The following is a 26,158-nucleotide window of genomic DNA, read 5'->3' on the forward strand; positions in this document are numbered from 1 at the left end:
GCCTTCTCAGAAGGCTACTAGGTACTCTGCTGTATTTTAATTTAGATTTCTCTAAGAAAAATTCCTCAAAACACTTTTAATAAATTTATTAACTCAATCTGGCGGAGATAATTGGAGTAATTCGTCATTATTAGATGATGTTGTAGTACTGAATTTATGAAAAACTTGGGATAAATCAGAAATTTGATAAGAATTCACCGCTTAGAACAGGGCAGAATGGGGAAGAATATTTATGAATATGAATCTAGATAAACATCGAGAGCGGCAAAAATAGATGCATGGCAGGGCACGTTTTATTCCATTATGTCGTGGTAGACATCTATAAATTGGCGCTATGAGCTTTTCGTAAAAGTCACGAAAAATTATCTTTCAAATACAATGCCTCAGTGTGGTAGTGAAAAAGAATAATATTTCCAGGAAGTTAATAGCAATATAATCTATTTTTTAGTTTTTCTGAATATATCCGAACTATATGAGTATCATTACTGTTTTTGTAAATGCAGAAATGTAAATGCATTCACTTCAGTTAGGTTCATTTTCATCACAAATCCACATGGTCCACACGTTGGTGTTGAAGAAATGCCCGGATACTAAAAATATATCCATCAGGGAAAGCACCCCACAAACGCCAAGTAGCTATAGCATGATTCTGTTCGTTGTAATTTCCCGCCTTGGCCAAAATGGCGAGTGATACGCTGCGGGAGAGAAAATATCCTCCAACTGGCGTTGCTCTCCCAGTTCAACCACGTCGATGGAATAGGAGCAATGGCTTCCTCTTAATTACAGGGAAATGGAAGATATTGCGGTCAAATTTCAACTGGTAAGCGGCTAATGGGCCACATTCCCTGCCTCATCTCTAGATTCCAATGAGGATTGGACAGAGAGGGACTGGGATTCATCCCTCGTGTTTCGCCCATCACCATTCAAGCTCAATGCGTGAGCGGTAACCTCTCCCGTTTCTCGGGGGAAAGAGTAACAAGCGGCAATCTACCAGCGACGGGAATCGAGAGCGAGAGAGATAGAAATTGAAGATGAAAAGGGGGGGGAGGGAGGATGAAATGTGAATTTTGTGGGGATGCGAGAAGTTATAGTGAGGGCACGGGAACTCAATTAAGTGCGGAAGCCTCGCTGCATTTGAAATGGGTCGGAAATGAAAGCGGCTTCCCTTCCAAAATTTTTTGAAATGTGGGTTGTTATGGGGTGTTACAGCTTTGAAAAAAAAGGTGGGAGAGGCGATTGCGAGGGTGAGTTTTCTGGAGGGTGAGGGGTTGATTTCGGGTTGAGAGGAAAGGGGCGCGATTTGATGGACCGAATCAAGGCTACGGTTGAGTAAAAATAGGTGGGGGGGGTTAGAAGATGAATGAGGAAGAGAGGGAGAGAGAGAGAGAAAGAGAAAATGGGAGTTGAAAAAGGGAGATAAAGAAATCGAGGATTTTCTCCTCAAATCCATTTTGAGTTTACCCTCTATCTCCGTGACCGAGGGAAGCATTCATTCTCGCGGTGAAGTTCGCCCCGTGTCATATGAACGACTCGAATCTTGTTTAGAATTATTCAATTTGCAAGCATCCGTCTCGCCCAGCTTTAAATCTTGACGCGCCGGCTGGTCTTGCTCATAAAACCTCGTTCCGTGTCCAAATATTCGTGCCGAGCGATCGGAGTTCCTGAGATTGCGAATCAATGCATCGATTTCGACGACAGGGGTAATCTCCTTTTCGATGTCCAAGGCTTCATCGGGCGGGTAGGGTTGGTAATTTCGAGGGAATTTACTGCTCCTTTTCTGCCGCGTTGTTTCGGGATATGTGGGGAATTTGGTTACTTGTTCGTGTGAGATGGATTCACTTCCCTTCACCCTCATATTTCAACTCGATTGCCGATTTTATCCAAGTGAGATCCTGAGAGTGAACGTTTTATCTTTATGTTTTGTACAATTTTATTTCAATCAGAGTAGGGGGTTAAAATAATTTTTTTATATTACATGCATAAAGAAATAACCATTTTTTACCATGAAATTCTTGAGTTTGAGTAGGTATTTTGAAAACTTTCAAAAATCTCCTCTTAGAACCTAAATGGATTCTCCGTTTTTATTGCAACTTTCCCCTACCAACGCGTTAAAGTACATCCAAGTTTTAAAATTTGATTTGGTTTTACAAGGTTAGTATAAAAAGAATCGGGAACAATTTTTTCATGATGAATATACATTGCGTGTGCCACCGAGCTTGTGCGTTCTCACCGCGCAGGCTCAGCGGTAGGGTGCCTGACTAGCAACACGCGCCAATCGTCTGCGAGCGTTCGTTTAGGCTAGATGGTGTTTTAGTGAATACATGTTGAGTGACTCGGTGCGAGCGCAAAATGCAGCGAGCGATTGAGCAGCGGTACGCCATCAAATTTTGTGTTGAACTGGAATAATTTGGTACGGAGACGTTGGACATGATTTGCTTACTGCTTAAGGATGAAAGTAAATCTCAAAATGCAGATTTTAAGCGGCACAAGCTCTTCAAATGTGGCCGAGGGAGTGTGGAGGACGAGTCCTGTGCTAGACGGCTGTCAACGTCAAGAACCGGCGACAACGGGTGTGTGAATTGTTGAATTCAGACTGCCGGTTCAGTTTGCGCATGATCATAGATCGTATTGGCATTGATAAGATGATAGTGCACACCATTATCAGTGAAAATTTGGCGATGCAAAAGATCTGCGCAAAACTCGTCCCAAAGGTCTTAAATGACGACCAAAAGCAGTCGAGTGTCTACTTGCGAAGACCTTATGCAATGCTATCGCGAGGATTCCCCAACCCCCTAAAAGTCCCGACATGGCACCAACAGACTATTTTCTATTCCCTAAAGTGAAATTATCCCTCAAAGAACACCACCAAGGGATTCTTAGTGCCGCACGCGAAAGAAACTTGCACGCGTACTATTAAGGACCTTCCGAATCCGCCTACCAGGGAGCCTTCGCGCCGTGGGAAAACTGCTGGCAAAAGGGCACCGACGTTCAAGGAATGTACTTGGCAGAATTTTGAGGCCTTGTAGCAATCTCTGAAATAAATAAATAAATAAAACTTTTCCCGACACATTTTATACAGACCTTACCTAATAGGAGCATAAAATGTCTTTGGGATAAGTTTAACTACAGGTTTGGGATGGGTTTAACTATTTAACTACAACTGACCTTTATGAGAGGCCAAAGGTAGAAACGAGAGCATTTTAATATTTTATTCCACACTCTATAAGTTCTATTTCCTTATATAGTTTGCGGTAGTTATTTCAAACGTTTGATACTAAATGAAATTATGTGTAATGAGCAAAGAGAGGAAGTCCCTAAGGACTTTTACAAAAAGTCAAAAAAGTGGGTGGACGAAATATTGAAAGGCATTGGGATGTTGAAGGCCGTGGTAGAAGTTAAAATGCAGGGTTAGCGTGATTGAGGAAGGCAGAGAGGTGGAAATCTAGAGAGCATGAAGATAGGTAGCAAAACACATTGAATGAATGAATAAGGACTGAATCGAACTTTTGTTAAGATTAATTAAAAATTGACAATTTTCCACAAAATAAAATTTAATACGAACGGTTTCAATGTAGCAACTTGTTATCAGGCTACACCTGATGATGATGTCGTTACATTGAAACCGGTAGTATTAAATTTAATTTTGTGGAAAATTGCCAATTTTTAATTAATCATGCTATTCCACCATATGACGCCTGAAACGTCTCTCATTTGTCAAGATGTAACGATTGTAAATTATCTCTTTCGGTGATATTGCTAGTTTTGATTGTCAAAGTAAGCGTACCTTCCTCGCAGCATTAGTTCAACAAAAAACCTTTAAAGAGCCTAGGGATATATTAAAAAGAATAAATTTTTACTCTGTAATAAAAAGAGAAAATTCTGTACGAAATTGAAAATGCAGACACCCAAAGGCGTGACTATTCCTTGTCAAGGGGAAAGAATACGTTTGCGCTCCTCCTCTGTACTTGAGATTCACTGGCGGCGGAATCTGTGTGCGTGAGGTCCCAGATGAATGCAGGGGTATCGTGGGAATTAGCCAACGATAGGAGTCCAAGAACGGTGCCTTGGGGTACCAATCGTTCGAAAGTGGAGGGAGAAGAATGGGCCAGGCAAGATTGGTGGGTAGGGGAATTGGCGAAGGGGGTGAGGTGTAGTGAGCACGGCGGACCTCTCGATTGGATGGAGCTCCTACCCCCACTCCTCTATCCACCTCACCCCTTTCAACCCCCACCGGAGCCCAAGCCCGCTTCCTCTGAGGGGAAGTGAGGTATTTTAGTTCCCCCTTATTTTTTCAATCCTCTCTCTCCCATCTCTTCCACCAGCACAGCGGGTGACCTATTACTTCCAGTCGTCGACGAAAGCGGGGAGGGTGGGTTGAAAGTGGAAGCGAATAACGGGAGAAAAAAATGTTTATGCAAGTCCGGGGTACGACCTAGTAAAGCACACAATGCCCTAATATACCGACCAATCGGAAATGACCGCGGGGCACCAAGAGAGGTGGGAGTTGTATGGGCTCGTGCTAGGGTTGGAGTGGGAGAAAAAAAGGATTTAATATCGAGATCTCCCAGGTCAAACCGGTAATTGTTTTATTTCTTTTTTGATTGGTGCAAGTGTATGGGTGGGTGATTGGATTATGGCCACGCGGGAGTACTCGTTCTTCGCGGCAATTAAAGCTGAAGTAGCCACGAAATCAAATTCATATTTGTCCAACATGAATGATGGGAGGAGAATCCGGTTGTTAGAAATACACTGCGCCTTGTTTGTCAGAATGTTGCCCTAAATGCTACATTTATGGAATAGGCGCTGGGAAGGACCAAATATGCCAGCGGAAAAAAATTACGTCAAACCCAACGGAGTGGAGGTTTGAATGCTATGTCACACGCAAACTAATTAAAAGACCACGCTCTCCATTGAAACGGCTACATCAAAATCGGAAACATTCAGGTTTCATATGAAAGGGACTAAATTAATCCATTTTCTATGAATAATTTCCAAGGAACGACTTTTTAAACTCCAATTGTGAAATGTTCAAGCAGACAGTTGTTTTAGAGTTGGTGTGGTCAGTTGAATAAATTGCCTAAGTGATTGACTGGTATGCTTTATGATTGATCTATCAATGCAACTTCCTCGCTCTAAAATATCCTTCTCCTTGGGACGTGAAAACTTGCTGTATGAAGCATAAATATGTATATTTACTTTGCTCAACGTTCCAGGGCCGTCTTACAGATTGACTTTCACGTGCTTCACTTCTTTCATTCCGTAAATCGAGGTTGAACAGATGGAAGAAATAGTATAATGGTCTTAAAGCACAATTAATATTTTAAACGGCTATTGAAAAATGCTAAATATTTTACTGTAAATAAATACTGAATATTTAAAAAATAAGGTTTTGAAAATATTATTGGTATCGCCGATAATCAAATATTTGCACCCAAGGCTTCCCGTTATGTATCATTTAAAGGTTTTAATAGGAATATGATTATCTTGGGGATTATTCAATTCGGTCCTGTCAATGGAAAGGTCGAGGATTCTAATTCATGTACCAATTGACAAAATATTATGGGTACGCACTTTATATCCCTTCTCTTTAATTGGGCTTAAAATCAGAATATAAATGGCCGAAATATTAATCCTGAGTTTTTCTATTCCCTTAATATAAACAAATTTAGGCAAATTAATGAACACTTGTGGGTTTGAACCAAAATTAAAGAACACAGTTTGCTAACCAGTTTGTAATAGAGATTTTAAAAGTCCTCTTTCGTAAAAAGAAATGTATTCATTCATTAATTCCATTCACATGGGCCTTGAACATTTCCGCCGTTGTTCATTACGGTCGACGTACTCTTTCAATTAGTTTATCGGTTGCTGTATTCAAATGCGAAGTTTGATTTAATATTTCTCCAGGATACACAGTTACAGCTTTAAAGATAAGAACGTGAATATTTTCAAACTTGCTCCGTCATTCACGTTCTATAAATCAAATGAGTTGACCTCTTATATTAGTTTCAGCACTTTCGGACTTTGGCGAGCAAATATTTTTCCAAGCGAAGTGAAAGCTCACTGACCCAGCTACTGGCAAAAAAATCACTCGTAGGTCATGAGAATGGTTATAAGGATGGATAATCTAATGTATATTTATGGATTTTCTTGATTTATTGGCTGGAGGCGTTATATTGGTAATTGAAAATATTAGGCCGTGTATTCAAAATTATTGAGTCGTTGAAAGTGAAATGAAAAATTTGCTCTGAAAAATAATTATGCAATTTACTGTTCCCGGTAGTCACCATGAATATGTTTCAAATGCAGAGATATATTGGTCGCACTATATTGTTCAAGTTTTGTTCGTTGGCGCTCGTTTATTAGCGGAACGCTTTCATATATCAAAAATGGACCAAAGAACCAGGAAAAAATTCCAGCTGAATATGAGAGATACTATTTCTGACTGCATAGCTTAGGTGTCAAAATTTACATTTTTAGCACCGTAAAATTTATGCCCTATATGATCTGTAATTTAAAATATATTGGTGGAGAATTTTTCCTTTACCGATTTGGTAAATTTAACGGTGATATTTTACACGATAATATGGTAAATAATCCTCTGGTTCCATATCTTTTATGCATATAATTTATTATTTTGAAGCTATTTGACTCCATTTGTCAACAAATTCGTTAAACTCAAAAACACCTTTCCCAAATAAATTGTGTAGAACGCGAAAGTGACAGTCTCTTAGGAATCTCGGAGGAAAGGGAGGTTAATACATATTATTTGTGAAATACTCGAACGCCACGTTTGTAAAAAAATAGAAACCACAATTTTGGATTTGTTAACGAGGCCATTGTGAGAAAGGGACTATTTTGGGATTGATATATTGAGAACTGTTAAATTAGCATAAGAAACTGGTCCATGCTTCCTTCCACTTTTCAATCCCGATTATGCTATTAAAGCTCCTGCTGTGTGTGGTTATACTAGCGTAGTTATCGCCGCATTGAAGGCAGGGGTTTTACACCTCAACCACCACACCATACAATAATGAAGAATTAAACATGAAATATGCTGATTATTTTTGATAAACCATATACTCTACTATCTTGTAATCCTTTTATAGTGCAATTACAAGTTTGCTCCATAAAATCTACCTCATTTAGGATTTTCTGTCAAATCACGTGTGATATAATTTTATTCAATTTCTTTCAAATGATGAAAATGTCACGCAAAAAAAATGTAACATGTACAAGCACCTGAAAATTAAAACTTAGATTTTTATTCTATGTATTCTTTCCAAAACTTTAATGGATTATAACAATTGATCTCATTTTTACTCACTCTCTCTCATAATTACTCCAAAAACTACGCCCTCTCGTTGAAAATGCATGCTATTCAGCCAACCAAAATGCTGGAACCCCATTCTAATCATTAATGTGAAAGAATTTTCACTTATAAAACCATCGTCCTTACAATCATCGTTTTTTTTCTCGAAAAAATGACTTTAATAACTTTTCCAGATTTATCACTTCCTTCTGACATTTGATTATTCATCCTTCGCCTTTTTGAAGACGTGCTTTCGTCCATTTTCCTATACAACAATATTTTTTCCTCTTTTGATTCCCCCGAGCCGAAATTTTTTATCTGTTTGCTTCGAGTGATTTCGACGCGGTCACGTTTACAATCCGTGTTTGAGTGGACGTTTCTCATCACTCACGTGTATGTGTGTGATTGATGGACACTGCCGTGACCTTTTGGCCCGCGAGGCTGAATGTGGGTCAATGGTGTTTGTATTTAAACTTTCGTAAACCCTGACAGTGGATTCGAGTAACTACCCTTCCCCGTTTTCTTGCAATATCCGTCCTTTTAATTAAACAAGTCTACCTTTGCTGCACCAGGCCAACAAGTTTGCTTTGGTTTCTTCTCGAGTGATCGTGACCTCGCGCACAAGCCCACAAGTCCGTGAGCCTTGCTTGTATCTCTTTAATTTTTTTCATCAATGGTTTTCCAATAAGTCCGATTAGTGGTCACTAACGAAACTTCTCTATCTACAAGCAGCGTGGGGGCCGTTTTACTTGGAAAGTAACTCCTGTAACATAAAACTATGGGTCAGAATTTTCACTCCGCAATTTCCCATTTCATTTATCTCTTCCTCTGTGCTTCATCATCGAAAAGGATTTTCATGACTCGTTTCTTGCTTTGTTTACATTGCTTCACTCTTCGGCGAACCCCAAAGCTGGGTGCGTCACTTTTTATTTCGTGAGTGATTGGAATGAATGCTAATTGCCTCTATTCTCTTTATTCGACATTATTAAGCCTCTTTTTATCGACAATGTACAAAAGAGAGTAAGAGTTGAGATATGTTAAAGGAATTAGGTAAGGAGCTTTTAGATTCATGAAGAAGGCATTTATATAGATAGGTAATCGTTTTTATTTTGGGGTGAGATTGCAGTACAAGACTGAGGTACAAAATACGTACAGGATGACCGAGTTTTCTTGCAGCTCGGAGGGAAATATTATTACAACAAATAATTTAGATATATTTGACTTCATAGGTAAAATAAGAGAGAGGTAGACGATGCTACTGACTGATTCAAGTACTCATTATTCCCTCGCACAATACGTAATTAAAAAAATTGAACCCAAGAATCCGATTATGTTTACTCCAAGACAACATTTAATAATTTGGTCATTTGTTTCATTATATATATATATATATATATATATATATATATATATATATATATTTTTTTTTTTTTTTTTTAAGGTAATCTACCGGTTAAGGTAGGTTTTTGGATGGACACAACTACCAAACAAATATTTGATTACTCCTAGCAAAACACAAAATCCATCATCCTACTCTATAACAGGTCCCTCTTCATCTCTGAGTACTTTCTTCCTCCCTTCATCCTGTCCAACATCCCTATCCTGTTCCTTCCCTTTCCTCTTTTGCCCAACATTCTACCCTCTATCACAGTCTTCAACATCCCACTGCCGGTCAACACCCCCTTCATCCACTTTTCCTGCCTCCATAGGATTACTCCCAACAAACCCCTCTCTTCGCCCACCATACCAAGTACTTCCTCATTTGTTTTCTTCTCTGTCCATTTCACCTTCTCCATTCTTTTCCACACCCACATTTCAAAAGCCTCCAATCTACGTCTATCCTCCTGCTTCAAATACTCCCTTAGTGTGGCTTTAGCAGTCTTATGCATACACATGCAGAATTGTCCCATCCTTGGTCATACGTACTTCATAGTTTCCTTCAAGAGAGTTAGCAAAAAGTGCAACGAAATGCAGAAATTTTAGGAGAAAAATACTGTCGAGGGTAGAAAAGATTTAAATAATTAAGAATGAACGGATTTTTAACTAAAATATTTCAGCAAATTTACATGCTTATAATGACATTTAATTCCCCTTAATGAGCGTCAAACCTTCGTTTACAACAGCCGTATTCCATTGGATTGATTATGATAGACCTCATATTGGATTGAATCCACATTAGAATAGATAACCGGGATCGATAAATATAATCGCTGGATAGAAACCAATTTCCGTCATAATATTTCAATTGCAATTCAAAAATCTAGAACAACCATCACGGTAAAGTGGCTTATTATCTACTTAAATGTAATCACGTTTATTTTGAATCTCTGATTAAAATATATTCGCGTTAGATTCACTTGATAAAGAATATAGTGATCTTGTAACACGAAAAATATTATGAACTTTTTTGTAGATCTATTTTTAATGGATTTAAGTTAAATCTTTTGCCAGAAGTGGAATTTAGGTTGAAAAGGGATTCCGGCTTTGTAAAAATCCCTGAATTCGATGAATCAATAAAAGAACTAATCAAGATTCCCGGAACCGCCCTTTTGTGATCAGTTGACTGAATTAATATCAGCCCCTGAAAGCGTGCTGGCTTTGCGATTTTTATTTTCCTATCTCATCGGATATTCCGTTCGAAACTATCAATAACATCAACGTGTAATAACCTCCATCTCTACCAGTATACTGTGTCCAAATAATTCACGGTGTTCATCCAGGCTTACGGAGAGATATTAAAGCAGTACTTAACGATCGCTCGAACGATTTTTTGCATATTGTGATTTTTGTGATAATTTAGGTTTTTTAAGGCAATACGTTTTTTCCTCGAAGATTCAACAACTTTAGTTGGTATGCCGTGTTACATTAAAAACGTTTCATAAATAGTAGCGCATTTGTATCAATAAACATTGTACTCAGTATTTTTATAAATTTATACTGCCATTGTGTTTTATCTCACAAGAATATCACTACTTATCGATATCGACAGCGATTTAATCCGAACCATTTTCGTTACTTTGCGAGAAAGGATTACAAATGGAATAAAAATGGTTATAATAGGCGATAGCCCTTATCATATAATGACTTTGAAAATTGTTTAAATAGATTCGTGAAAAATTGTGCAATGTAAACCAGATTAAGAAATAATCTAAGAACGACTCAAATTCTCAAATAAATTGTATATTATAATGAAATCACTTTTTCGTTGTATCATCCTTGAATAGTTACACAAGTATATGCCTGAATGATGGCAACATGATAATTGGGAGAATATAGGAAAGACGCATTATTATGGTAAATGACTTCTAGATTCTACCTGTATATAATAATTTTCTAAAAATAAAGAATGTCCAATACATGAATAACCATTTTACCAGAAATACTATTGAAGTGCCTAATTGACAGTTATTTTGAATGATATTTAGGTAGTTTATTTAAACTAATGTTTTTATCAGTATTTGTTATCGTTCTTGATGACCTTGATTGAAAACAAAAACTAGGCATTGTGCTTGTGAATAGAGGGCGCTGGTAGAAATCCAAAGAAGTCAGGCGAAATTGTCTCAAAGAATTTTGCTGTTAATGAATTCTAAAGACTATAATAGAGGAGAAGGTGTAAGGCAAGCAAGGCAGAAGTAGAAAAAGGATTTTCATCTAACGGAATGAAGACAGATAGAATATAAGTAGAATTGATGAAGTTTTATTATAGAGTGGTGTATCACGTTATGTTTTGTTAGAAAAATATAGGCGCGTTAAGTCAGCATCCATTCAAAACCTATTTTAAGCGGAAGAATACCCAAATAATGTTCTTTATGTGATTGTGGTATAAAATGTATTTTTGTCGCACTAGTCAGGGCTTATAAACGGTATAGTGTCTGTGTCATTCAAAAAACTACTCGACCCCGTAAACTACTCTTAGTAATGCTCTTATACTTTTGAATAACTCACTTCTTACAGTTTGTTCGAGTAACTTGAGTAGTGGCTGTAACAGGGGGTTCTTCAAGGCATTTGTCATGATATCTATTTGCAACTAAAATGTCCAGGTGTATGTGATGCACAACCAAAATATTACGATATTCGGATGCTCAAACAGAAATCCACCTAAGAATCCTAAGTATTTCTGATTCTCTTACGGGTCAATTTATCGCCCCATATTTGATACCGAATTTGATTTTTAGCCTGGAGGATAAGCAAAAGGGTTTATACCTTTAGGCTTAAAATTTGTGACCCTGGAACACCGGGAATGGGGTGAGAGGGCAAGAGAAGGTGAAAAAACGACCCCAACCTGTCGTATTCGATCCCAACGCAGAGGAATCCGGTGACCTGGGGCTCTCCCGGATTGCCCACCTCCAAGTCCGAGAGGTCAACCGACGTGTCGGAGCAGACGGAGTCGAATGAGGACGCCCGGAGGAGCGGCGGAGGCAACTCCGGCGGGAGCTCCGGGGGCAGATCCGGGGCCAGCCCCGGAACGTTGCCGATCATCATGTCCTGAGACATCATGCGCATCATCATGCCCTCCGGGGCTTCCACCAGCTCCCTCGGCGGCTCCGGCACCGGGGGCGGCGGACCCAGGTCCTTCTCGGGGAGGGAAGCGGACTGCTGCAGCAGTCTAGGGGGTGGAGGGATGGGCGGGGGAGGCGGCGGGGGCGGTGGCGGCGGGGGAGCGGCCCCGGACGGTGGCGGAGGCGGGAGGGGCGTCGCAGCCCACGAGGAGAATGTGAGCGCGGTAGAAGAGGTGGTGAAGTTGGGGGCGGGGGGCCTTGGTGGCGGAGGTGGCGGGGGGGGAGAGGCCGGGGGAGGGGAGGTGGAGGAAGCGGATGAGGTTGAGGAGACGGAGGGGAGCTGCGAGCGCTTGGGAGCGGGGGCTGGCCGGAGGGGCTGCGGGGGAATGGAAGCCGGGGCGATTGAGGAGGAAGACGCGGGGGGAGGGGAGCCGGAGGACCCGGGTGGGGGTGGAGACCAGGGGTTCGGACCTCCCCCGCAGGCGCTCGTCTCGGCCAGCACGACGCGGAAGTCACGGTCGACCGGGTCGAAGCGCTGGAAGCTGCCCGCGGCCACGTCGAGCCGGATGTCCGAGTCGGAGGTGATCTGCGGGAATGAGAAGGAAGGTGGTGAGACTCTTTTTTTCGGATCGGACGCCGGGAATATTGAACTCTTTACAACATTAACAGCTAAGGGATACATCTACATCCCCACAATATCCATCATGTCGCCGCAAGGGGGTGTGGCAAGGGGTGTTGAGCACCAGCCATACAAGCATAACCTTTAGTTCATGTATTCATTGGAATGGATCCTTATATTACCTCATGAAAAAAATACTCTTACAGATACGCACGTACATGTCTATATAAATCATTGATTAGTTAATTGATTAAATGATTACTTGTTTGTTTATAAGTATGCTCTGATGGTTGGAATGGAATACAGTATGACTGCTTGTCGTTTTATCTCGTTGATCGAATCTACCAATGTAATTTACTGCCGTTATGATACACCTTTGTGTCGCAAGAAAACTGAAGGATTCTATTTATCATTCTGAGTTTTTCTTGCACTTTCCTCATGTGAATCAATCTATCAAATTAATCCAACACACCCGTCACGCTTGAAATCAGCTCTTAGAAAATGTTCACAAATCTGGTCAGTTTTATTTGAAAATGCTCTAATTCTTGAGTGTTCTTCTATTGATCTCAAATACTTATGGCACATTCCAAATGCGACCTAGTTGAAGCTGATAATACCTCTCTCATGCCATTTTCATTGCATTTCCCTGCAAGTCTAATAATGAGATCTAGCTTTTAAAGGCTGAACCACATACTCTTCTGATGTGTGTACCCCTAGCAAGGTTTGATGTTAATGTAAAAACAAGTGATTTACCTCGTCTGAGATGCATAATTCTCATCTATTTCATAATTCACGCCTTGTTTCTATTTTCTTCCTCAAGTTGATTTCTGTGTTTTTTCTGAATGTCAATTCTGACCGACTTTGTTCACTCAATCACACTGAAATATAATTGGGTCCCACCCACGCGATGAAATCAGAAAAATTACACGAGATGTTTGCACGGGTTCCCCGAAACCAACCACGAAGTCATAATTTTTCGCTAAAATACTTATGTGAAGTGTCTTCCTCATTTTCTCTTGAGTCTAGGCATATGTGAAATTTCCTGTCCCAAAATGAGAAGAAACCTCTTCGTGGAAAGCGTTTTTCATCATCAGAAGTAGGAGTAGGCCAGCTGAACATGTTTCTGATAGCAACGGCTGGCGCTGACACAATGTAGGAGTCAAAGTAATGAAACTTGTATCACATATACATTACACAACAAGCAAATAATAGCATTAAATCAAATTTTCGCTCAATAAATAATATGAATAAGATAGTTTATCATCATTCTGATTTTGACAGATATTGTAAAATTATTAATCTTATTAGAATATGTGACAAAATAAACGATAAGTCACCTGGGAAACGTTTTTGATAGACATGAAATCATATTTTGATAAGGTTATAGTTGAATTGAAGGCAAAAATACGATAAAACAGTTTGATAATTGAAATGACATCAAATTTCCTGCCCCACTATAATAACGTATTCTCCAAAGATGTCGCAAGTATTTAAAAAAAATACGGGAGCTCTAATTCCATGCAGTACTTTCACCTAGGGTAATTATTATCAAACGATGCCTATAACCAAGAAAATCAAAGGAGAGAGGATATGAAATAAAAGGGCATGGAGTAAATTCAGAAGAAATACCCTTAGATGGTGAAAGGACGAACCCAACGACGTTCATTCCGGCTATCCATGTTAGATCCATTTAAATCTAAAGATGGAAAACACTCTGGAGTACTATACTCTAACATTATTCTGACCTATTTTCAACCCATAATTTTCGAAATTACGGGGTACGTAAAGGATAAGAATGTTTTTTTCTCACCCGTGCAATCACCTGTGCGTGACATCTTGTTGTACATGTGCATTCGTGTTCCTATGTAATATGTGTTGGTGGATACTTTTATAAATTCAGTACAAAGTTCTCTAAGAATATAATATCTCCCTATCATGTGAATTAATCAAATTGCCTTACCGAACTGTCCCTTATACGTAATAATGGCTCTGTTTCCTCGGGTTAAACACGGAGAGTACCGACTACAACCCCAGACTCCACTGGCCACAGCTAACGGGAAAAGAATTTTATGCATATAATAAAACTTCGTATGTTTCTAATACTATATGCACCTGGGAACGCCCCTGACGCAGCGTAATGCCTCTATAATTATATAAGAAGACCACACAAAGCAATTAAATTAAATAGCACGGTGGATATTCGCTTCTTAAATATTAATCGTAATCAGGACAAATTTTAATCTTTACATTGAAGAAAATAATATCGGCCTGTTTATATGCAGAAATTTAATGTGAATTGGTTTGAGACCCTTGCTGGAACTACATTACGCCAAATAGGAGGAAAGATCCGGGCTTTAAGCAAAATTTCACAAAATAAAAGAGAAAGAAGTTGTAAGAATGAATTAATAGGAAATCTTTGATCGTTACATATTAGTAATAGGCGCACGAAATAAGAAATACACACGTATGTTACCGGATGTGGAAAATGTAATTAACCGGATAGTATATGCTGAATTTTGAATAAAATGAACTACTTAGTGGAAACAATCTCAATATTCCCAAATTGTGGGGAAAATGTGGCAACCTTGCATATAGCAGAGATTTTGAATCGATATAATGAATTTTTTTAAGGTATACCACCGTTCAGTGCAGGTTTTTGATGGGTACATACCAACACTACAATTCTAAGCCTCTCTCTAAAAGGTACGACTAAACTGCATACTCAACAGTAAAAACCCCTTCAAACTCTGGAAATCCTTTACCTTCATCCCGTTCAACCCGCATAATCCTTTCTTCCCCATCCTCCTTTACCTAACGTTCTTCTATCACGTATTCAAAGTGGATAGAAAGAAATTCACTTTCTTTAATATTTTAGACAATTCCACCTCACTACGTATATGCGTATGTTTAGCGATCAAGTGAAAATACTTATCTTCATTGTCGTTGCATAAAAGAATAACACTTTTTGTGCTTTTCGTATACATGCAAAGGCTGTCCCAAAAATAAGTAGGACGATTTTTTTACACCAATTCAGATAGCTGGAGTGGGATAATTTGTGGTAGGAAAGGTAATGCGGGATCTTGGGAAAGCAGTACGACCTACTTCAGTGAACTATGGGCATTTGCGGTGTGCGGATTGCTGGTAGACTGAAACCCTGGTCAAATGTCACGTCACGAATTCACGATGCCCCTTTCCATGGAGCAATAATATGCGATAAAATTGTGCAGTGAGCTTGGTTGATTGGGGTCCGGATACCATGTGGAGGATGCTTATGGAGATGGAGAAATGTCCCAAGTGATGGTTTTTTGCTTGCACTGGATGTTCTTGGAGGGTAACGAGGAGGTTGACAATGAGAAATTCCCTGGACATCCCTCAACAAGCAGTTTGATGAAAATGTGCAAAAAGTGAGACACATGCTTGATTCTGATTGACCCCAAGGTGTCAGAATGTTAGAAGAAGATTGCAATATTCATAAAACCACAGGGTATTGAATTCTTACAGAAGATTTAGCCATGAAAAAGGTGTTTTATTATGGGGTATTGAGTCATCAGCTTTCAATATTGTATTATTATTATTAAAAATACACATGTGCTGATAGACATTGTCAGGTGGCACACAAGTCCCAAATAATTGCAAAAGATAATACATAAAACTAGACTTCAAAACACAAATCTCTTTAACAAAACAAGTGAATCCCCATCCCATTTACAACCATTTATCAGCAAGAAAAAAAAAAGATAAATTAAAAAAAAAAAATTAAGCTATTACATATAATACCATACACCACACATCAATCAAATTATTACATATATGCCTTACATCTATTCTTAAAAGTATACACTCTGTTAGGAAAGGGCTCGAATATTTTTGCAGGTAAAGTGTTCCACTCAACAATTGTTCTATTTAGAAAAGAAAATTTTTTTTTATTTGTTCTCTGTGCCCGGCATTTTATCTTAAATTTGTGATCATTTCTGCCTATAAAATTTGGGTTCCCCGCCTCTTTCCTAAGATCTGCCCAAGCTTTCTCCCCCTTCAAAATTCGGAACATTCCACAAAGTCTGCTTACTTTTCTTCTAGATTCTAGAGGTTCCCAGCCCAGCGTTTCTAGCATGTCAGACACACTCTCCATCCTCCCATGCTTCCCCAGTACATATCGGGCAGCCTTTCTTTGCACCTTTTCCAGTTTTTTAATATGACCTTCTTCATGAGGGTCCCATACAAGAGAAGCGTACTCTAAAATTGGCCTTACTAGGGTCTGATAAGCCTTCTCCTTGGTTGCTCTAACGCTCCCTTTGAGGTTTCTCATTACCCAATGAAGAGTTTTGAAAGCTTTCTTATAGATGCACTCCACATTTAGCCCCCACCCTAAGTCCTTAGTTAAATATACACCTAAGTATTTGACAGTATCACTTCTAGGAATGACATTTTCTGAGAATTTATATTCCCTATTGTTTCCAATTACCTTATTGCTAAAAGTGATTGATTTGCATTTGTTAACATTAATATCCATCCCATTTTTTGTCACCCAATCTGCCATTTTATTAATGTCCCTTTGAAGTTTGTCACGGTCTCTGTCATTTTCGACTTTCCTGTAGATAATACAGTCGTCTGCAAAAAGTCTTATCTGAGAATTAATATTTATTGGGAGATCATTTATATATATTAAAAACAAGAGCGGGCCAAGTACGCTTCCTTGTGGGACTCCCGATGTTACCCTTGCTTTTTCAGAATACACTTCTACTAATTTGACCCTTTGTGTTCGACCTTCCATGAAATTTCTGACCCAAGAGATTACTCTTCCATCTGTGTGTAGTGGCAATTGGCCCATCTTAAGCATTAAGAGATCGTGGTCAACTTTGTCAAAGGCTTTTGACAGGTCGACTATTATACGAGCTCGTAATCGTATTAATAGCTCGTAGCATCCACCTCTATTCCCGCATCCATAGAGTCGAACATTTCTTGGCAGAACCCTAATAGCTGAGTTTCGCAAGAGTGCCCTTTTCTAAAACCGTATTGGCGACTATACAACCAATTCTCACTCTCCCACAAGTCCCAGAGATAATCAGCCATTATCTTTTCTAATAGCTTGCATACAACTGATGTCAAGCTTACCGGTCTATAATTATCAACTAGTGCCTTATCTCCTCCTTTGAAAATTGGCGTAACATATGCCTCCTTCCAATCATTTGGCAGGGCATTATTGTTTAAGGTAACATTGAATAAATGATTTATATAATTTGAAACTACACTACCGCCCAATTTAAGCAAGTCAATTGAGATACCATCTGGCCCTTTTGATTTATTTGCCCTCATTTTCATAATTTTTTTATAAATTTCTGCGCTGGTCGTTTTAATACTTTTGGTATTTAATATTTTTTCGCCTCCTTGTTGACTCAGAGATGAATCTACAGGATCCTTTTTATTTACCATAACCTTAAATACACTTGCATACCAATTGTTAAACGTATTAGCCTTTTCCTTATCATCAACGATTAGTGTCCCATCCTCTTTTTTTAAAGCTGTTATGTTTTCCCTGTTCTTTCCTCCTCCGGAGGTACTTGTAAAATTTATTTCCATTATCTATCCCGATTATTTTCTGTAGAAAACTATCTTTGGCTATTTTCTTTTCTCTATTTAATTCACGAACTAATTTTTTGTAAATTATGAGCCATTCCGAGCTCTCGTTCCGTTTTTTGTGAATCACTCTCAGTTTTTTCTTCAAGGATCTAATTTTGCGGTTGTAGAACTCTGGATCAGTATTTTCTTTAAGAATTTTTTTCGGGACAAATTTATTTAATCCCTCCTCCATTATCCCCTTAAATGTTTTCTAGATTTCTTCTACATTCTGCCCACCACTTACCCATTGCGAATACTTTTCCCTTAAAAAGGTCTGGAACCCTTCCCTATCACCCCGTTTATATTGCCAAACTATCTTTTTGTTTACTAGCCCCTTATACTGAGCCCTCTCCCAGTTTAGATACATACGCACAGCTGAATGGTCACTTATTCCCGGAAGAACATCGACTTCCCCTACCCACTTTTTCGGTCTCACAAGTATGACGTCGAGGATGTTTCCCCCGCGCGTGGGTTTTTCCACCATCTGTACAAAACCCTCCTCGTTTATAAGACGACTAACGATTTCTTGGGCCTTCCCACCCCCCACCGTGACCTCGTCTGCCGACCATTGAATACCTGGAAGGTTCAAGTCCCCCGCTATGAGGGTGTGATCCTCAGGGTTAGCCGAGCATACTATATGTCTGCTAATACCTCGACTGCGTGCATCCCTTCGTTGGGGCTTCTGTACATAGCAACTATTTTTAAAATTTTCCCTCCATTCCTACCTTTAACATGAACACACATCATCTCACAATCATTTCTTACCCATTCCAATGTACTTATTAGGTTTTTATCTACACATATGAATATCCCCCCTCCACGACCATCCCTATCCCTTCTGTAAACTGCCAAATTTTGAGGAAAATCTCGTTTGACATAATATGATCACTTAGCCACGACTCCGTACCTATCACAATATCCGGATTACATGCATCAACTAACGTCTCGAAATGGCATACTTTATTTAGAATACTTCGGCAGTTTACCTGCAAAACTACTAAGCCCTTACCTTTCTTTCCTTCGGTATTGCGAGGTCCACCTCTTGTGCCCATTACAGGTTTCCCTGCTCACTGAGCTTTAGTGCGACATTTTTAAACAGATTTGACAAAACCAGGGATCCCTTCCTGTTTAAATGCACTCCATCGCGGCCCAAGTGTCTATCACCGACCCAACAGTTTGGGTCCACAAATGTCAGACTTTGTTGTACGCAAACCCACTCTATTCCTTCGTTGATGGCGTCAATTCTCTTCCAATGTATGTCCCTTCTACGAAGAATTCCACTAATATCAATTTGAGCACTTTTGAACTTATTTTTGGCCGACGTCGCCAAATCCCAAATAAAACCGATTAGATGGTCTTCTGACTTAGCACTTTTTACGTCATTTGTCCCTACGTGAATTATGACAACACTTTCATCACCATCACTAGCCATATTAGCTATTTTATTATCCAATTGTTCCACTCTTATCCCCGGAAAACACTGAACGCCTTCATTGATACTTTCGCCACAATCTCCGACGAAACGTATTATGGAATCACCAAATATTTTCACTTTGGGTGGCCCTGGATCACCAAGAGACGTCCCCTCCCTTGACACTATGACCTCCCTCATCGGAAGCACTTCCCTCTTCGGTCTCACATTTATCCTATCCTTCCTTCCATCTCCTCGCTTCTTTGGCTGCTCTCTCCGTAGGATGCTTTCCCGTATTCCTCCAGCCCGATCGGCATCCGCGTCACATGAGCTTGTTCCACTTCTGGTCGGCCTTAAATCTTCCGGTTTCCTCTTATCACACCTCCGGACAAAGTGGAGATCATCTTCGATTTGCTGTTTCACCCGCCGCCTCATCTCTGTTAATGATGCTTTCAGTTCCTCATTTTCAGCGGAAAGACTGAAAATTGTCTTCCGAGCGATGTTTAAATTCGCTTGCAGCTTTTCAATTACCTCCTCCTTTTCTTCTAAACCTCTTCGATTTTTCTGACTTTCACACTTACTGCACTGCCAATTATCACTCACGCAATCCTCCAGTTTACTCTTAGAGCAATTAAAGTGGTACCAAGAGCAACACCCACTACACTGGACTCCATTTCTCAATTTTCTACGGCAAATAACACACTTTACATCCACCGCCATGCCCTTTCCCATTTCGCCCAAGGCACTGTGCCTTCTAGCGGTCACTAAACCTCTCGAGCGGTCGCTAATGCGCAGTTTGAAAACACGTCCGTCTCCCTTGAGGGTCCGTGAGTGTGCCAAGATGGTCACCAAGGTGCTATCAGAAGACTACTTGTGTGACGATCATACCTTTGACCGCTTTAACCACGGTGAAAGTGACCCGAATTTTCTAGAATATGTGGTTACTGGTGATTAGACATGGATCTTTGAGTACGACCCCAGTAAAAACCCTTTGAGTACCATTTTGGACCACTGATTAATGTCCAAGAGGTCATGACGAGGTGCCTAACGAAGGCCCTGTTGATGCCTTACAGGAAGAATACCATAACCTTCGGAGGCACTGGCATTGGTGTGTCGATACATAAGGATGCCCTTAAGAAGAATTTCAGCAATTTGTACTTAAATCTGCATTACACATTTTTCCCTAGATTTATTGTACTTATTTTTGGGATAGAAATTTTACTTCTTCAAGGATTCAACAATTATACTCGTAAGCCCTCGTTGACACTGTGCTGTGAAAATTATATAATATGAGGGAGCAACACTTAATAGGTGCCATAATTTCTTTAGATACAATGCTATGTCGACACTTCTTATAGTATTCCCACTTTAAGAGACATTATTGTTTATTTGTGAAGAATACATTCAGCTTAACTATACTTTGGTAACGTCTGATTTACAACAATTTTTTTCTCCGTCTCTGTGTGAATAATCATTTGAATATTAATCTGTAAATTTTAATGACTCAGCATATTAATTTTATTTTTTATTTAATTTATAATTATCAGGACATTAGAAGAGAGTGAGCTAATGGAACGTATAAAAATCACTTATTTCAAAACAATCAACAAACCTTAAAAAAATTCCATCAGCTGAGCAGTAAATTGTTCTCTTTATAAACAAATGAATAGAAAGAATTTCTTACGTATTCAAATATTTGTGTCTTACTTTAAAATTTGCAGAATATTTTCTGTAAGTGTATGTGGCATCATTCTCTTTGTAAAAGGATACTGTCTCAAACAAACAGCTTTGCTTTGTTCTTCAAAATTTACTACGAGGTTTCTTTCAATTTTAATATGCAGGAACTAGTCCAACCACCACTTTGGTGCAAGAAAATCATGCAATAATCGAAATCCTCTGCGCGATTTACGCAAGACTGTTAACACCAGTAAAATCCCCTTTCAATGGGCAATTATTCTGCCATGAGGTTTAATCAGCCAATGATTCATAGTAGCGGAAAAATACGAGTTAATAGTTGAAGTGTTGAATGTAGTTGAATCGCAAAATGAATTGGAGCAGATTAATGGTGATCACATAAAAACAGGCTGCCACTTAACTAATTTTATTTATCTAATTATTAAAAAGAAATCTGAGACCTGGTAAACCCACGTTTGGTGTCACGCAAATAATTTCATAAAAATATGCAGTAATGGAGATAGATATCGGTAGTATTTAATAGTTGTTCGGTCGATAGGTCGAGCTCAGTGGACTGTTCGACATATGAAGTTAATAAAATCTAATGACCCATCCGAACAAACAAAAGCGATGAAAATTTTATAATAATGCAGACATAAAATCACATGTTGACTACATGCTGTAGGCATGAGGTAATTGAAGGACGATTGGGGTAAAAAATAGGAGTGATAGGCTGTTAAGCACTCGTATTTTGGTCATAACGGAATGAGTATTATAAATTCCGGAACAGAGAATTGTGGAAAAAGGGTGTATGCTTCACTGATTTGATCATCTAAGAAAATGCAGGAAAGTCGTATTAACACATATAATAGAGATAAAATTGAATATGCTAATGGGGGGATGGATCGAGAAAGGTGTATGCGAATGTAATCCGCGAGACGCTCAAGATAAGTCACATTCGTGTTGAAAATCAAGGAACGCCGAAAGTGCAAAATTTGGTAATTTTCGGAAGGATTGTGGAACCTCGTGGATAAATAAATTATGGGTCTATTAATGACGATCACGACTAATTATTAACAAATTTGAAGTTTAAAATTGACGCAATAAAAGAACGAGTACCATATCAGTGCTTAAGCATAAACTGGATTGAATGAAGTCGAATCGGGACAATTCTCAGCATAAGCACTTAGGACTCATTGTTACCTACTCGTTTAATTAGGATCAAGCATTAAAAAAAATATTGGCCAGCCTCGACGAAACTTAACCTTACAAGGAAGATGAGTGGAGGTAAAAAAAAACAGTATAGGAACATGTTACTCGTATATTCAATTCACTGATGTAAATTATGCACGGGAAATATTTTGGAATCATTAAAGGAAGGGATTGTTGCGGGGTTAGATTTAGTTTAAAGAAAATTTGCTATATTTGTGAAATATACAAACGAGAAAAATTAAGAGAAAAAGAATTACCATAGGAACCAGGGTTGGTGCCATTTCATTGAAAAAGAGAGAAATTGAGATCCGTATTATCAATCTTCTTTGGGAGTTTCTTAGGTGTCTTCATTAAAAATTCTTATAGAATATTTGAGGAGTGTAGACTCTCTTAAGGATTAACTGATGTGTTTCATCAAGTAATTCAAACAAGCCTAAGGGTTTCAGAAAGGTGCAGCACATTTAAGTTTTTTTCTTACACTGAAGAAATTATTTGAACCTCCAACTAAATCGGAATAATAGACCGCCCAGCCTAAACAAGTGAAATGAAACTAAAAAACGATGTCAAATTAAAAAAAAATTCCCCCTGAAAAACTTATGATCACCAAAAGAGTTCAGACATTTTTCCACAACTACTATTAAAACCTTATGTTCATCTGTTATTATATTTGCTAACACTGAGTACATTTGCAATTCCATCACCGTAGTAAGAAAACGAAAGTCTGACTTTGATTGATAAGGGTTAAGCTCACGATAAAACACGTCCCCTCTGAGATGTACGAAATTAACACGCCAAGTTAGCGTGGATTGGCTTATTCTCGCAACACTTGCAAGTTTCCTGCAAGACCATGGGTCCATTTTGAAAGCTCTAAGTTAATTTACAAGTCCTCTAAAACCATCAGACAGGATAAAAGGCGGGAATTTATTTATATCTATCAAAAAGTCCTGCATGCTAAAACTATAGGAAGTCACAAATTGAGTTGTAACTCAAAGAAAGAAGTCCTTAGAATATGAGAAATTACGTTCAAAACCGAGGGTGTCCAGAAGTGTCACCCTGAATGGATCTAAGACGAATATCAGGATACTCCGCTCAATAAGCAGCCAGGATAGGATATTTATTGATTAGCAAATCGCACCACATGGATTTCATAAAAAATCTCCGAAGGTATGCCCCTTGAACTGAATCGAAAAATTTCCTATCTGTCCAGGAAAAAACGCTCAACAAAATCACCGACATCCGAATACCCTTTCTGTCTTCAATCTGCCGCTCTGTTGTTATCTCTCCGCTTATGTGCACTTACTAACTTTACCCCGTTTTCTTTTTACCAACTCTAGGGCGGGAAATTCTTGTTTAGTTCAGCAGTCCATTTGTTGTCGTATCATTAGCACGGCTCAATGCAGCAGTTCTCCAATAATTCATCTCTGTAACTATGAATTTATCTTAGCAACCGTATTTTAATACCCATTTTCCAACTTAAATTATATTCATCATTAGGATAATATCTGATGATCGGCGAGAGTGCGACCATCTATAGTTCACGTTCACTGGTTTAGCCTTAATTGAACCTTGTAAATCTGTGCGCATATTCCTACTCACGGTTAGTAGAACCCAAGTGGGAAAGTCGAAATTAAAGAAGAAAATAAATGGTATCAGTTGTTACTAGGTGTTATTATTTAGCAATTATAGTGATGTATGAAGTCATTAGGTGAAATTACGCTCTTCATTTATAAATCAACCATGGTTTCGGCACTGTCTGGTGTTGGATCATCAGAGCAATTTCGTGTATTTACAGGTTTTACGTAGGGGGGTTTACCTATAGGTTTTACGTAGGGGGTAATTTTTTTCGGTTGGAGTGGATTGTTTGAAGGGTGAGGAGTAACGGTAAGGTTCGACAGTATCGGTGCGGGTTCACAATCTAATAATAGAAGGAAGAGGAAAGAATAAACAAAGACAAACATGTTTCTGGTCACTTTCGCACATATTTGAGGACGGCTGGTGGTGAGGTGGGAGGTAAGCGAATATTTAGGAGGTGAAAATGACAAAAGAACATACGGTAAATCCAAATTAAAACTTTATCCGGATTATTGAAAATTTCAAATTGATCAAAGAAGATAGATTATTAGGTCAATGATTACAACTATCCACTACTGCGAATAATTTATGGCTAGAGGAAATCCATAATCCTTAAGCCTTTTAACTACCTGTATCATGTTTGCTTTCCTCAATATCACGTCTGAATCGACGCCTAAGTAAGACATAGTAATTAATCATCCCTAGGATGAAATTCGTCATGGAGCCTTTACTCATATAATGTAAAATAAAAAGGGCCAAAATAACTAAAATATTTTGTTAAAACAGTTGTTTCCAAAGTTGAGATTTGTGGTCATCATAAATGAAACCTCATTAATGAACAATTCTGTTCTCTTCCTAAATTGTTTTGGCCAGTTTGCCCAATGAGATAAACAAAGCAATTCTCACAGGCATACTCGTGCACCTCAATTCTTTCCAAGCTAACATGTTTGCCTTTTACGTTAAACAATGTCCTCCACACTTTTAGAAAATTATCAAATGGCACTCAATAATGTTTTCCCGAAAAGAGAATAAAACATTTGGCGCTTGTATTACAGGATTTCGGATAGGCACCTATTTACCATGTTATGTGGCTGGAAAAGTTCAATAGTGATAAGAATGTTAAAAAGTAATGAACAGATTAAATAGTAAAGACACTTCTATAGAATACTGAAATATATCGTTACCCGTTGCCTCTCAGAGCTGCACAGAGCAGTTAGGTTCGTTGATATTTGTATATCCTTTGGTGTATAAAATTGTTGTCATATTTATCTTAAAAAAGCTTGCTGGTTCAATTAGGCAAGTAAATGCACTAAAATCTTGCAGATGAGTCCCTATCGTCGGATAATACGGTTTCTACAGGAAAGAAAAATCTTGGATATTGCCTTGCCACGCAATGACCTTTTCTTGGTAAAGATCAAGGTACGGAATAACATAAGCCTACGGTACAGCTTCACCTAATCAATTTGAATTGAAAGGAATACAAAGGTACTACGGAAAGCAATTTAACCCACGCAAACCTGGAGTTCCGAGTGCAATAAGTATGCTCTGCGAGGGTTCGGCAGACTCACTCAGCCGACCTCTCCCGCACTGGAGGGTGGAGGACGGGAGATGCCATCGTTAAAATCACCGATGCCTGGTGTACGAAAACGGCGCTTACAATTCTCTGTAAGTCGGATGTCAAACGAAAAGGGAACACAAGACATAGCGGGTGGCATGCACCCTTTCTGTTGAAGGTAATAATATGCCGCCTGGTAGTCCAAAGGCCAAGAGCTCTCTTGCTCTTACTGTGCTTCCAATCGAACCTTCTGCACTCCGTGAATCTCCACACTTGAATGCTTTGTGAGTAGAATTGAATTATTGCAGGGGAAACGTGCTTTATTTGGCCACACATGCGACTGTGCACATTGAACTGATGTCACATTTGGGTCTTTTAGAAGGCAATTTTGAAATGTAATGTGCCGCAATTTTTTAGTTTAGGAAAGTAGAAGGGTTATTTTTTAAGTTAAGTCGGTTTGGTCATGAAAATATTTGTTAAAAAGTATTTCTGTCAGTTATAGTTTTTTAAAAATCTATTTCATTTTTATGCATGATTGCCGTTCACATCGAAGCACTTTTCGTAACGCTGCACCATATTCAATCCCTCAGCATAGATATTCACCGCCTGGGAAACGAATCATTTGACAACATTGTTATCGATATTGATAGAATTGAGCTCTTACGGCTAGTAGTATTGAATAAATGAACAA

At 38.9% G+C, this 26,158-nt stretch overlaps 1 protein-coding gene across 1 annotated transcript in view; it reads right to left on the reverse strand.

The window, feature by feature from the left end:
- The window catches only part of LOC139697914 (synaptotagmin-12-like), a 222,163-nt gene that overhangs the window by 193,953 nt on the left and 2,052 nt on the right, over nucleotides 1–26,158 (reverse strand). The window contains exons 2-3 of the mRNA XM_071596774.1: nucleotides 12,015–12,394; nucleotides 11,592–11,915 (exon numbers count right to left, since the gene is read on the reverse strand). Coding sequence (XP_071452875.1) covers nucleotides 11,592–11,915; nucleotides 12,015–12,394 — 704 coding nt within the window. The remainder of the gene's footprint in view (nucleotides 1–11,591; nucleotides 11,916–12,014; nucleotides 12,395–26,158) is intronic.

The sequence above is a fragment of the Hetaerina americana genome, unplaced genomic scaffold (genome assembly GCF_022747635.1).
Source record: "Hetaerina americana unplaced genomic scaffold, ioHetAmer1.1.p SCAF_8, whole genome shotgun sequence".
Taxonomy (NCBI): domain Eukaryota; kingdom Metazoa; phylum Arthropoda; class Insecta; order Odonata; family Calopterygidae; genus Hetaerina; species Hetaerina americana.